Here is a 15,024-nt window from a genome sequence, read left to right on the forward strand (position 1 = left end):
TCAATTTATTTTTAGAGGAAATTATAATCAGAAAGTTTTTTTGCAGTTTTATGTTTTTTGGAAAAACATTTTTTTATTTGAGTTATTTAAATAAATTTAATTATCGGTAAACATTATAGGAAGTTTAAACTAATGTATTCGAATGTGAAAATTTCAATAATACCGTATTTCATCAGGTAAATGATTCTGAAATGATGTACCAAGGCACTTTAGGACATTGCGAGGTCAGGTGGTAGTGAAGCGAGATATTCTGTGTGAATAAAATGATATTAAAAGTTGTTATTGACATGGTTGAATGAGAATCCTGTTGCAATTATTATTTTATTTTCTCCCACGCCGCAATTGTTTTCGCAATGAATCCCTAGAGAAAAATTAATTATTAGTTCTTAAGCGAATCAATATGGAGAGGAAGAAAATAATAAGATGAAGTAGGTTCTCATACTGACCTTTTATATTATCATTGTACGAGGTTAGACCGATTGGGCGGTCGTTTCCGGTAGAAAAAATTATAGATGACTGATTTGAAAACCATGTTGTTGATTTTGATGGCCATTCTTGTTGAGATTTCTCATAATAGGTCTCGGTTGTCGGATAAAACTGTTCTCTGTTAGAACTAAGATTTCTCAAAACTCTGTTGATTGAAGAAACCTTTGAAGAAGTAATGAATTTTAGTTACGAAATGCTTACAAAAGACACCTGGAATACCGTAATTTCAGTTAATCAAAAAATTTTAACTTTGGTTAATAAAAAATTTCAACTTTGGTTAATAAAAAATTTCAACTTTGGTTAATAAAAAATTTCAGTTGAATCGAATTTCAATAGAATATTTTTAAATGCTAACCATTCATTACAAACGTATTGTTGGTAACTATATGATATCAATTGATGTTATAAAAATGCATTTTATTAATTTTATGCACATATTCACCAGATGTAAAAAAATATAGGAATTAGAATAAGAAATGAAGAATGCCCTCTCTTGAAGCAAATTAATATAGGATGAATTTTTTTTTGTCAAATCAAGGATTTCTTCCATTAGATCTTGAAGCTTTTGAAAAAAATCAGCTATTTCATGTTATAATCATTGATTTAGAAGCTACTTTCTGTTTTTTTTAGAATCTACAAAAAATATATCTAACAGCGAGTTTCGCTCCTTAAATGGTACTGAGAAAAGCTGATGCTTATCGAATGCAAATGCTGTTGTTTACAGTGAAGACCTTTTTTTTCGGTCTTGTCTTCTAAAACTATCATTAAACTTCATTTGAAACTAAAATCAACACCATTTTCCGATGAATTGACTTGTATTTCCCCCATGCTGAAAACTTTGATCAAAATATTGATTAAAGTATTTTTAAATATGATCACTTGTCTAAAATAGTATGTATGGGAACATAATTTATAAGGCATTTTATCGGTTTTGTCAAATAATCTTGTTTACAAACTTTTAATGAAAATTTTAATCGGATTGATAGAGTCGATTTAATTCACCTAAAAGTTTTAACATGATTAACAATTTAACAAATTTGATGATTAACAATTGATTAATTAATCAACCCAGCTAATCGTGTAATTGGACCAGCCCTAGTAAAGATTTCTCTGTGGGAACTTCTAATGAATTGGTGCATGCTTAAAAGTGCTTATATCAGCAATTTTTTTCCTTGCGAGGTTGAAATGAAACATTATTTTGAAAATAATCCACAAGAATATATTTTTTATAAAAAACCTAACATCTTCTATGACTTAAAATTACATTAGTGGTGATAAATATAACAACCAGGAATTTGCATGATGGATTATACGCAAGAAATAATAGCAATGGTTAAGTAAATTACGTTGCAAAATGGTAATAATGAAAAGTTGGAAATATTATAAAGTTTATCAGGTTTTCCATCAAATATAATACATCTTTATGATTTTTAGATCGCTTGATTTCTCTTCAGTAGCTATTGTCAGTCTGTAGCCTACTGTACCAGTCTTCTTGAAATCGCCGTTCTCTCTGTTGAATGAGGTTATTTTTTTGAGTGGTTGATTCTGTATGGCTTCTTTGACATGTATATGTATTTGACATGAAGAAATCCCTTCTCTATTGTTGGCTCAACAATCCTCTCGTTCTTGCCCTCAGGTATTGTCAAGAGGGTTCTTATTGTAGAGGACCTTATATTCCCGTGGGGATATTCGAAAGTAAGTTAAAATACTCTTCAAAATTGGGCACGTAGCTGTGAATAAGTGTCAATAAAATGAGTCAAAAATATTTTTCAAGAATCAAATGGTTATTTCGTACCTTAAACATTTTGTACCCTACAAAAGAGTGACTCGGATTCGAGATTTGAAGAGCTAAAACTCAGTTGAATGATGAAATCGTGAAAGTTAGCCATATGGCCATTGAGTCACTCAGAGAATGGTAGTTCAATGATTTCTCGCTAGCATTCAAATCACATTTCATGAACCAATATAATGTTCATGTATTTTGAATTTTTTACTGTTTATGTACAATATATTCTATGAAAATGTTCTCCTTTTTTATTGGTAATTATTAGTTTATCAATTGCTGCATATTATGAATAAAAGAATTAAAAAAAAAAAATCAGAATATCTCTTTCTCTCTCTCGAACATTGGTGTATGCAAGGGACTCTTAAGATGCGATTTTAGTGGTCGTGTTTTTTTTTTCAGTAAAAAGTGAAACACCCCACCCTCTGAAGAAAAAAGATGATGAAACCCTCCTTCGAGAAAATAATGCATACGTCTGTGATCATGAATATTATGAATTAAATAGTTCAAAAATAGCTAGAAGTGAAACGATCACGGGTGAGCTAGTCACTGTGAAACTTTATAGTTGTTTATACGAGTAGATACATGAAAACAAGTGCATGTAATAATTACTATTTAGGCTTGAAAAGGAATCCCTGTCAATACACAAAAAATGGACAATAACCTATTCGATTGGAATGGGTACCTAAAAATTCACTGTATATTTGAATATAGATGTACGTTTTGATACATAAAATAGTTGACTTTAACAAAAATATATATGAAATCTTGATTAGCCAAGTTGAAACAGAACCGCCCTTAGGGTTGGGCGACAGTTGCGGTCGCACCAGGCCCCGTACTCACGATAAATTATTGGAGGCTTTCACCAATTCTTAAATTATTTCTTGCTTTAATTCTTAATTTCCATCAACTTTCCTTTGTTGGAGTTGGTGTAAATCGAGAAGTTATCCATACTTGGAATAAGATAACCATAAGTATTCTTATGGGCATTGTATAATATTTCATCACGTACAGGGCCGCAAGTAGATGCTTGGTCACCCGGGGCAGGTGCACATTTTGGCGCCCCTTGTAATGTTGAAGGTAAGGTTTGAGAATGAAATTTGCGCCCCCTCTGGCCCAGCGTCCGGGGCACGAGAACCGCCTGCTCCCCCCCTAGTTGCGGCCCTGATCATGTATATATATATTGTTTGTAATTGCATTGTTAATTAGGTTGCTGTATTTTTGAAATATTATGACATCCATATATATTATGGGCATCTTTTTCTCAGCCACCTCGTTGGGCATTTTGTCTGTTGTCGCGTTGTATTTGTATTTGTATATAACTGTGGAATTATTAATTTCATTGATTCTTAATTTAAATCAATTCAGGAACCCCCCCCCCCCCCGCTCTTTAGTTCTGAATTTTTATCAATTCTGAAATTGTTTCTTTCATCACTTTTAAAATTATTTCTTCCATTGATTCTGCATTTTTATTAATTTTAGTGTTATTTCTTCCATTAATTATGAATTTTCATCAATTCCAGAATTTTTTTACTTTCATTATTTCTTTCAATCATTTTCAATTTATCAATTCTAAAATTTTCATTAGTTTCGGCAACTGTCATGAATTTTTGTGTAAATTTATACATTTAGTTGTGTGGATTAGCGTACGCAAAGGAGGGGGGAGTTCTAACCCCCTCCTCAAGCCGAGATTATAGTGTTATTTTGCAAGAAAAAACGTAACCCCCCCCCCCCCCCACTTCAGAAGAAGAAAAAATTCTGAATGCGTGTGTTCAAAATTTTTTGTATGGATATTTCTCAGCATTCTTGTATATTTTGAAATAATGGATGCCGATTCCTCTTCCCCACAAAATATATAAAATCGGGGAAATGGGAGGTCCTAAACATTTTTGACATCCCGAAATTGTTGAGACGCACCTGGCCCCACAACTATTTTTACACCGGGCCCAGCGTCTGGTAAGGGCGGCTCTGAGTTAAATAGTGTTTTTTACCATGAATTTTATTTTCGATTCTCTCAATTTGGTGCGATTTTATAAATCTCTTCAAATTTTTTTTTAAAATTTCAGCAGTGTTTGAAAGTAGCACCAACAATGAATTTACTTATTACAGATCTAAAAAAACCCGCATGATACAGCCGAATTTTGTACAGAAACGGAACTAAAAAATGTATTTTCTGAAATACAGTAAACGTTTGAGAAAAAAAATTGGTATACTGAGTAGAGAAAAGAAAACTCAATTGCTTATCAAATTTTTATGTTGAGCTCTTCGTGGAACTCGAATCTGTATCGTTTATCGATATGATATTATTAATTTATATATTTATTTCTTTATGAAATATTTTTTGCCTAGGTGTATACAAGATACATGTAATGCGTTTGTTTGTTGCAATAAGTTAATGTGGAATGTGAATTATAGTATGAATATAAGAGAATGTATAAAAAGAATTACCCAAATTGAATTTTTATGTCAAACCCTCCGTGGAACTCGAGGAACTCGAATCTGTATCGTGTTCCGAGACAGCGGAGGGAAAGTAACAATGTGTTGCACCGCTTAGGGATTTGGTTCGGGCCAGCGCCTACCCGGTACCAATCTCGCTCTACCAGTCCTGTACTGGCAGAATACAGCGATGTCAACATACACGTGCACCCACCCACCCATACGGCTCCAAAGGGCCAAAATCGGTGTCATTAACATTTTTTTTATTATATATATAGATTTATTATATTTTTACTCATATATCGTCATCATCAACAATAACTATTTTCAATACACTGCTGGATGAAGGTCTCCTCTAAAATTTTCCATTCTGCTCTGCCTGATGCTTTAGCCATCCATTTGACTCCAGCCACTTTCCTGATCTCGTCAATCCATCTTGCGTGAGGACGCCTTCTTGGACGTTTAACACCACGGGGGTACCAACCTAGAATACTTGTGGTCCATCTGTTGTCCTGTCTTCTTGCAATATGTCCAGCCCATTTCCATTTTAGACGTTTAATTCTTTCCCTGATATCATATACCTTTGTGTGGTTCCTTATCCAAGTGATTCGTTTTCTGTCTCTCCTTGTGATGCCTAGTATACATCTTTCCATGCTCCTTTGTGTTGTCTGTAGCCTTTATATCGTTTTGCTTGTGAGTGTCCATGTTTCAGCTCCATAAGTCAGTGCTGGGAGCACACACTGGTTAAACACTTTTCTTTTCAGACATACTGGCATGTGACTCTTCAGAATTACACAGTTTTTGCCAAAAGTGCTCCGTCCAATCCTGATCCTTCAGTTTATTTCATTAATGATTCCGTTGTCCATGGTAATTTCTTGTCCCAGGTACACATAGCTTTCTACTCCTTCTATCTCTGTGTTGTTGAGCAAGATTGTCCTCTTCAACGCAAAAGGGTTGAACATAATTTTAGCCTTTTGCAGATTCATTTTCAAGCCCACCTGAATACTTGCCTTCGCCACTTCTTGTATCATTTTTTATAGTTCGTCTGGATTACTGCTGATAAATGTCATCTGCAAAACACAAATGGTTGAGAAATTCTCCTTTTTTTTAAATTCCTTTCTTTTGTCCCAATCCAGTTTCCTGAATACTTCTTCTAAAACAGCGGTAAAGAGTTTTGGTGAGATAGTATTACCCTGCCGAACACCTTTCCCAAGTTTAATCTTTTTTTTCTTTTATACAAACGGATGGTTGGAGTTGCTTTGTCATATATTTTCTTGATGACATTGATGTATGTCTTCTATATTTCAATTACTTCTAGAGCCTTAACAACAGCAGTTGCGAAGACAGAGTCAAACGCTTTCTCAAAATCAATCAAGGCCATACACAATGGTAATTCGTATTCGTTGTGTCTTTCCATGAGTTTCCTGATTGTTTGGATGTGATCCATTGTACTAAATCCACCTCGAAATCCTGCTCGTTCTTTTGATTGGGCTTCGTCCAATTTGGATTCAATCCTGTATGTCAGCACTTTGGTGAAGATTTTATAAATTACTGATGAGATACTGATTGGTCGATAATTCGTGATATCCTCTTTTCACCCTTTTTGTAAAGAACTATCTTGCGTTATTCCAATCTTCAGGCACATCCGATTTTGTGAGACAATTTGTGAACAAAGCAGCTAGCGTACTGGCAAATTCTTCTGCTGCTTTAATAATGTCTATTGAAATCCCATCTTCACCTAGGCATTTCACTTTTTGTCATATATCTTATACCCTTGTAGAGACTTCTTTCAACACAAGTGCTACTTGTACAAATTCAGCTTCATTTTCTTTTCTCCCTGCTCCCTCTCCTCTATTCTGATCCTGTTCTTCATGTTTGTATAGAGCAGCGGTTCTCAACCTTTTTGACTGGCGGAGCCCTTTTTTTGTAAAAAATTTCTTTATTGGAGCCCCAGTAAGCCTATTTTTTATTTATTCATCAAAGTTACTGATTTATTTTTATTGTTTAAAAATATTTATAATTATATATATTTTTTCAAATTTACTGTTTTTTATTTTCTTCGAGCGGCCGCGGAGCACCGGTTGAGAACCACTGGTATAGAGTATTATAAAGGTCCTCAACTATACTAATAATTTCATTTCCATCTTTTGTGATGGTACCATCTTTCCTTTTTAGTGGAAAAATTTCCTTTGTCCCAACACAGTTTTCGTTTTGCTGATTTTAAGCTCCTATTATCTTAAAGTGCTTTCTTTACAATATCGCAATTAAACTTCCTGACATCTTCTGTAATCCGCTTTCGTACTGCCTTACAAAGTTCTGCATATTCCACTTTTGATTTAGGATCATTCTTCCTAATCTGAAATTCTCTCCGGTCTTTCATCAGTTTCTTTGTTTCTTCAGTTATTTTCTTCACCGGTTTGATTTTTTTTTCGCCAGCGACTTCTTTTTGCTACTTCTTTTAGGGTTGTGGTTAAATTTCTGTTCATCGTGCTGATATCTTGTCCATCTTCAGTGGTGTTATATAGCAAATCAAATCTGTTCTTCACCTCTAACTGGAATTTATATCGATGTTCTTGAAGCTTTGCCATATCGATGACAATTTTTGTATTTTTGATATAAGTGTAACTTATTGTGTAACTTATGTTTGTATTTGTATATTATATTATATATTGGTATATTGTGTATATTTGTATCTTGTAATTTGTTGTTTGTTCGTTTTAAATAAAAGTTTCGCTCTTTCCATTCTAGTGTTAAGCATTATTCTACATATCACTAGTCGATGATCATTTCCTGTATTGAATTTGTTGAGAATACTGTAGTCTTGGATCATATGCTTCTTGTTAGATAGGATGTAGTCGATCTCACTTGTTGTTCCAGTTGGGCTTCTCCAGGTCCACTTTCTTTGGGGTTTCTTCTTTAAAAACGAATTCATGATGCATAATTGTTCGCTCTCTGCGAATTCGACGAGTCTGTTTCCTCCGTCATTTCGTACACCGTAACCATGACTTCCAACTGAGCTTTCACCATTTCTTCTCTCACCAATTCTGGCATTGAAGTCACCCATTACTATTTTGATATGATGGTTTCATCTACTATGCATCTCGTCTAATTCTTCATAAAAGTCTTCTACTTCTTCCTCAGAATAGCTTGTTGTTGGTGCATATACTTGTATAATCTGTATCCGGTATCTGTTTGATATTTGCATAACCAACTTTGCAACTCTATTAGATGTACTATCTAACTCAACGATGTGATTTTTCCACTTTTTTATGAATGAGAAATCCCACTCCACTGGTTCTTCTATTATCTGTTCCTCTGCAGTAAAATACATTTTTCCATAAAATACAATTTCTATCCCTTTGGGAAAGAGCACAAACCATCCCAAGATGGTCTCTCTGAGCGGTCAGTGGTCACGTCTGTCTGTCTGTCTGTAGTAAAATACATGTCCACCGGCAAGTTCGATTTTCTCCTCTCCTTTTCTTCTTACTTCACAGATGCCTAAGATGTCCCAATTTATTCTTTCCAGTTCTTCTTCCAACTCCTGCAAACAATTTTCTGAAGAAAGAGATCGTCCGTTATACGTGACCAAGGTCATCATCTTATGGCATCCTGGTCCAACCCAGAGATTCTTAGCACCCTCTGTCTTCATGTCTTGTTGGTTGCTGTCGTTACAAGGGGCACTCAGACTGCTGAGGACTGAGGGCCTTAGTTTATAGACAGAGTTCATACTTCTTTTTAGAGGATTTTCGGCCGTAATCCTTCACGCTGGCCAGTGCGGGTTGGGGGAAGCCCATCCGCGTTCCCACATGTTAAAACATGGCTACTTACAGGCTGCACCACGAGAAAGTGCGGATTGGACTTTAAACCTCTACTCCTAGTAGATTCCTTCAAGCCCTCATAATGAAGCAATTGGAGGGTCTTCTCCTAGTTAACAAGTAAAGACTATTCCACAGCCCATTTACTCTCTCATATATATTCATTTATTTATGAAATATTATCTGCAGACGAGCATTTATGGTTTTACCGCCTGTGGGCTACACGAATTTTGTCGCCCTTCTCCCATTCTAGTCTAATTTTCTTGGCTACTCTTTTCTCGACATCGCTCGCCATCCCTCCTGCGCTATAACTCACTTGGCCTTCCTCCCTTTTCCTCGCAAGTACACCTGCGTTTCCAAGAAACTCTTTTGATCACTCCCATGCTCACACTCTCTAAGTCACTATTTTAGTCATTCACATGTGCTTGCATACTGTTTTGGTCACTCACCATAGGTGGAGATACGCCCCCCCCCCCAGCGTCAAAGGCTGGAGCCTACTGATCTAATGCATATGCGTATATATGAATTGACATCATCATCATCATGCCTCTCCCCAGCAATCATCACCGTGCCCACTTCAAACATTCGTGTCTATCTCCGTCTTTGTCACTCTCATGCTTGAACGCTGTTTCGGTCACTTACATAATTCATGCTTTAGGTCACTCTTTTGGATGCTCACTATCATGGTTCCTTGCTTTATGGGTCACTCTTTTGATCATTTAACTGTTTACACATGATCTAGGTCATTCTGTCGATAATTCATATGCTTGCACGCACTGTACATCACTCACTGACCTGTCTCTCTCTCTGTAAGTAATTCTTTTGGTCACTTACATGCTTGCTCTCTCTCTAAATCCCTTTTTTGGTCACTCACTTACCTAGTCTCAAGCTGTCTGGGCAGAGGCGGATTTATTGAGGGTTGTCCAAATTTTGCAGCCCTTCTCCCGTTCTACTAATTTTCTTGGCCACTTACTTCTCAAATTTGCCTCCCTCTGAACATGCTGCACTGGGCTATAGCTCGTCAAGCTCCCCTGTAAATACGCCACTGATTATTAGCCAAGGTCTATACAAAACAGTGCGTTTGTTCCAAGACGTTGTCGTGTTATTTACGAATTATACCGGGTGATTACTTAATTCCCCTTGCCGCATTTTACATATTTAATCAAAACTTAAACAAAAAAGCAAAAATGTTAAAATAAATTTTGCCTTTTTCATTAGTCAAATTGTTAGATCAGATTTTATCAGTTTACTTTATTTTTTAATAAACCATATATAAGGAATGGTGGCAAAGAAGTAAAATTGTTCACAAGAGTTCTGTAAGGCGCTCAGTGCCATAAGCGAATAGTTATGACACAGAGGACGCATGTGGATGACTTTTTACGTGGTAGAATTATCGGCCGCCTGGAATGTGGGCGTACTCAGATGGAAGTATCCGAGGAACTTGGAATTGCCCAAAGTGCCATCTCTAGGCTTTGGCAACGATTCCAAGATAACGGAAATGTCAGTAGACGTTACAGTACAGGTCGCCCCCGAGTTACAACGCCGAATGAAGACCGGTATTTGGCAGTAACTGCCAAAAGAAGCAGACGGAGCACAGCATCCGACCTGTCTCGTCAGCTATCTGCAGCCACGGGTACCACAGTTTCAAGGCAAACCGTGTACAGACGTTTGGGAGATATTGGTCTATATGCTCGCAGGCCTGTCAGATGTGTTACGCTCACGGCAACTCACTATCGGCAGCGATTAGCCTGGAGTAGAGAACATGCAATGTGGACATCGTCACAGTGGGCTTGTGTGATGTTTTCCGACGAGTCCAGGTTTAGCTTGCAGTCTGATTCACGTCGGACTTTCATATGGAGAACGCCAGGTACCCGTTACCACCAAGACAACATCATTGAACGACACCGTTACGGTGGTGCAAGCATTGTTCGTTTGGGGTGGAATTATACTGCATTATTATGGGCTTTATGAATAAGTAACGTTTGTTTTGTTTCTGAACCTTTATTTGCCGGAGCTGGCATTATCCTTAATTTATGGACATGAGTGTATTTGGGTCGAGAGATATCTTTACTAGGACCATTTGAGTTAGGTACACATAATGTGTGCCTGTGGTCTTGAAAAAAAGAATCATTAAAAACTAGGGCTGGGAATCGATTAAAAGTTTTAACTGGTTAATCAAAAATTTAAATCGAATATTTTCAAATGCATTCATAGCGAACGTAGTGTTGATAACTATAATATATCAATTGATGCTATAAAAATATATTCTGTTCATTTCACGCATCAATCCACTGAATGGATGTAAACAAATACAGAAATAGATTAAGAAATAAAGACCGCGCCCGTTTCAATCTATTTAATATCGTTTTGCTTTGCCAGAAACATGAATGTGCAAATTTCTAGAACTTGAAAAACGACTTTTGAATGATTACTCTACTCATGTTACTCTATGGAAGTTGTTCTCCTAAAATGTTTTGTAAAAGGGGCCGTTCAAGTATTACGTCAGCAAATTTTTAGCCATTTTTGACCTCTTCTCCCCCTTGTCAGCAAAAGTCAGCAAAACTCGGACCCCCCCCTCCTTCTCTTGTGAGCAAAAGTTCGTCGGCTCTGTTTCCTACCTCCTAACGCATATTGGGGGGGGATCAGAGACGTACGCGGGGTAGGCATAGGGGGGCTCGTGTCCTTCCCCTCCAGACGATCAAAAAAATATTTTTTAACGCAAAAATATTTAAAAAAATGAATAAAATTTCGAAAGAAAATACGTTTATACGTATGTTAATATAATCAATTTCTGTTAATTTCAATGGTATTTGAAGGCTAAGAACTCAAAATTTCTTTTTAAGAAATTCATTGCGACCCACCCTCTAAGCCATATATGGTAAACCCTTGGCCTGCGGATCAAATGTGGCCTGCCCCCCAAACATGGTTTTGTAAAAATTCAGTAAGCGGCACATTTACAGATCGCTCAAGTGACCTGTGGCACAATTCCAGAACATTTAACCGGCCCTTGGCACATTTTCATGCCATTCAAGTAGGCCCGTGGCACATTCACGGAAAACTTAAGGGACCCGCGACACAGTTCCAGAACACTTAAGCAATCCAGAATTGAATTCCAGAAAGCAAATTCCAGAACACTTAAGCATTAAAAGGGGTTTTTTTTTTTCAAATAAATCACGATAATTTACAAACTTTCAATGAAAAATTTTAATTATATTGATTAACTCACAAAAAAAACTTTTAATCGTGATTGAGAAATTGATCGATTAATCGGACCAGCTCTAAATTTACTAAAATTTTAGCATAAGAAATAGTGGAGAAAAAAAAAATTCGTTGTTACTCACACTTACACTGGGTACATTGTCAGTATTGCAGGTAATGTCACCGAGAAGCCTGTCACGGATCTCCCAAGCAAAAATGGATGGACAATTCCTCTTCATTTCGGCTATTTTCGCCACGATATTGGGTGTCGCCACTCTTGGTTTACTGCCTCCTATAGCTCGTGGCCGAACGGAACCAGTCTCGTAATAACGACCGAGTATCTTGGACACGCAACCGTTCGATACTTGCAAAATACGAGAAATATCGCAAGGTCGAGCTCCTTTATGAGCTAACTCTACTATCTTATGACGAGTCGAATCCGGTAAAGGTCTTCCATTGACGTAGATTCCACCCAATTGATTAACACCGCTGTGTCCTAGAAATTTAAGTAAAATACAATAATTTTATTCAAAATTTATTTATTTTCAATACATTTATACATGGATTGAAAAAAAAAACCTTATATTAATTACCTTTATGCGGCATGGTCGATACGATCAGGCAATGCACGATCCTCAGTCAGGTAATTATTATCTGCGAATAAAAAATAAAGCAGGCTACATGGTATGAAAACGTTTTTGAAATACAGAAGTATTGTGTGCCAGAGAGAATAAGTACGAAATTGATCGTTGTTGTTTTGCAATCTGTCAGAAAACTTTCTCCTGTTTTTCGTATCTTGTATAATGTACAGTGATACCTAGCTACAACGATACTCGATATAACGATAAATCTTTCGGCAACGATATTTTTTCAAATCGCAATAATTTTTTCAATTATTTTTCTTTCATTTATTTTCACTTCTTTTTTACGACTTTTGACATTATTTTTTCATTTATTCTAGATATGTTCTTTTATTTGTGTTCATTTATTCTGGACTTTAATGGTAAAAATGTTCTTCATTTATTTGTGCTGAAAACGTTCTTAATTTTAATTCTGGAATTTATTTCTCATAATCACTTTTAATCATTTCTTTTATATGTTTTCATTCATTTCTTTCTTTCATTTTTCATTAATTTCTTTCATTCATTTTTCATTAATTTCTTTCAATCATTTTTCATTCATTTCTTTCATCCATTTCTTGCATTCATTTCTTGCATTCATTTCTTGCATTCATTTCTTGCATTCATTTCTTGCATTCATTTCTTGCATTCATTTTTTCATTCATTTCTTTCACTCATTTCTTTCATTCATTTCTTGCATTCATTTTTTCATTCATTTTTCATTCATTTTTTCATTCATTTTTTCATTCATTTCTTTCATTTGTTTCTTTTATCAATTCTGACATAATTTTCTATTTATTCTGGAAATGTTTTTCATTAACTCTAGAAATGCTTTTCAGCAATTCTGGGCTTATGAATTTCTTTCATTAATTCCAATGGGGTATTTCTTGCATTTATTTTGTTTTTCGGCTCTTTTGAGTTCTGTAATAATGTTATGCCATTTTTTAATGCCAACTTCTACCATAAATATATAAAGTTTTGACTCAAGATAGCCCCAAAAAAGTGTGTGCGATCCAGTCCAGGCCTTCGAAATCGTTGAAACGCCCCTGTATCCCATAGGCGAATACACGAGGGGCTGTGTTAAGGGCGATTGCCCCCCTCCTTCCCCAAAACATTTGTATTATTAGCATTGACGGGAGGAGGTGGAAAATCCCCCAACCAATCGAAGAGCCTGTATCCGCTTATGCTGAAACTAATTGCGCAACAAATAGATTCGTAATCGGATTCTATAGGGATTTTTACGACTCATCTCAGAAAACCCTACGACCCATAGGTCAAGAACCCCTGTTCAGAGGTCTACTGTTAACCTTCTCTTGACATAACCATAAATCCCTCTGTAACAGCGGTTCTCAACCTTTTTTGACTCGCGGAGCCCTTTTTGGTACATCATTTCTATGGCGGAGCCCCGTAGGACTATTTTTATTTACTCATCAAAGTTACTGATTTAGTTTTATTATTCAAAAATATTTATAATTATTTTTTTCAAATTTACTTTTTACCCTTATCAATCTGGGTGTTTTACATTCCTCGAGTTGCACCGAGGAGCACCGGTTGAGAACCGCTACTACGATATTTTTTCATATCTCGCTCAAAATAATGTAATAGATTTTTAAACCTGTCACCTCTTCCGAGGGCATTTAATAACTACGAGGAGGTGTACCACCTGTGCAATGAAGTTGTCGGTGTTGCTACTTTGTGTACAAAAGTATAATGCAGATACAGTAAACTCCTTAACAGGAGCAAAACATCCACTGAATTTTATTAATCAATTATAATTTTTTTTACGTGCATAAGTATCCCTCACCTTACACGATTTTGCTATAACGCAGTTTTGTAAATTTGATTTTAGAAATCGGCTAAATTTGACCTGGAGTTTAATGCTAACCCTGAAAATAGGCTTGCAAATTAAAGATATGGCCTAGTTAAAATGGCAAAATCCGTTGGATTTCGTGATGTAGATAAGACAAATGTGAGACAAACGCTCAAATCCAATTCACCAGATTTCACTAATCAACAACTTCTGATAACATTGAAAACGCTATCAGAATTTCAATTAAAGAGAAAGATCGTAATGAAACTATAATTTTCGTATTTGCGAAGGATATTTAAACTCTTAGTGGTACTGAAGTTTTCATACCGAGACGAAGAATGCTGCCTGTCACCTGCATCTCGACTGCGTGTTTCATTAAAAAAAGTTATCAGAGCCAGTTATCATACCAGGCTCTTCAGGAAAGAAAACATCCACACACACAAGAATCAATCAGAAGCACTGAAGACAAAAATAAAAAGTATTAATTAAATTCATTCATATAGCTTAATTCACGAGATTTAAAAAAAAAAAAAATTTAAGTTGAAATAATCAAAAAACCGTCGAAAAAATTACCGGAGGTTCGGTTTACTTTTTTATTTTTCTGAATAAAACCCCCTTATCTTACCCATGTTAAATTCAACTAAATTTACGTGATCATTTCGCGGAACCAATTAATCGCGTAAAGTGGAGGATGCCTGTTATTACATTAATTATAAGGGCACCTTCTAGTGTTTCTAACAACGCCGATTTAGAAGAGATCTCAACAACAGCATAAATTTGATAGCACGTGATGATAATACTGCCTCTCGATATAACGATAATCCCTCAATAACGATATTTTCTCTTCGTTGGTATTCTATATACGAATAGAAAATA

At 35.8% G+C, this 15,024-nt stretch overlaps 2 protein-coding genes across 3 annotated transcripts in view; one reads left to right on the forward strand and one right to left on the reverse strand.

Annotated features, from left to right (window-relative positions):
• Positions 1 to 15,024, reverse strand: part of LOC149065683 (paired box protein Pax-6-like) — a 33,305-nt gene that overhangs the window by 14,473 nt on the left and 3,808 nt on the right. Inside the window, exons 2-4 of one of the 2 annotated variants that reach the window (XM_089253497.1) lie at positions 12,312 to 12,372; positions 11,868 to 12,214; positions 447 to 648 (exon numbers count right to left, since the gene is read on the reverse strand). In XM_089253497.1, the coding sequence (XP_089109623.1) occupies positions 447 to 648; positions 11,868 to 12,214; positions 12,312 to 12,324 (562 nt within the window). In that variant the 5' untranslated portion in view covers positions 12,325 to 12,372. Of the gene's footprint in view, positions 1 to 446; positions 649 to 11,861; positions 12,215 to 12,311; positions 12,373 to 15,024 lie in introns of both variants that reach the window. The other variant, XM_089253498.1, reaches the window with a different exon arrangement.
• Positions 1 to 15,024, forward strand: part of LOC149065684 (uncharacterized) — an 81,430-nt gene that overhangs the window by 2,729 nt on the left and 63,677 nt on the right. The gene's annotated exons all lie outside the window — the stretch shown is intronic.

Source organism: Pholcus phalangioides, unplaced genomic scaffold (genome assembly GCF_987345545.1).
Source record: "Pholcus phalangioides strain wild (caught in Gottingen) unplaced genomic scaffold, Ppha-v1.0 ptg000039l_1, whole genome shotgun sequence".
NCBI classification, from domain to species: domain Eukaryota; kingdom Metazoa; phylum Arthropoda; class Arachnida; order Araneae; family Pholcidae; genus Pholcus; species Pholcus phalangioides.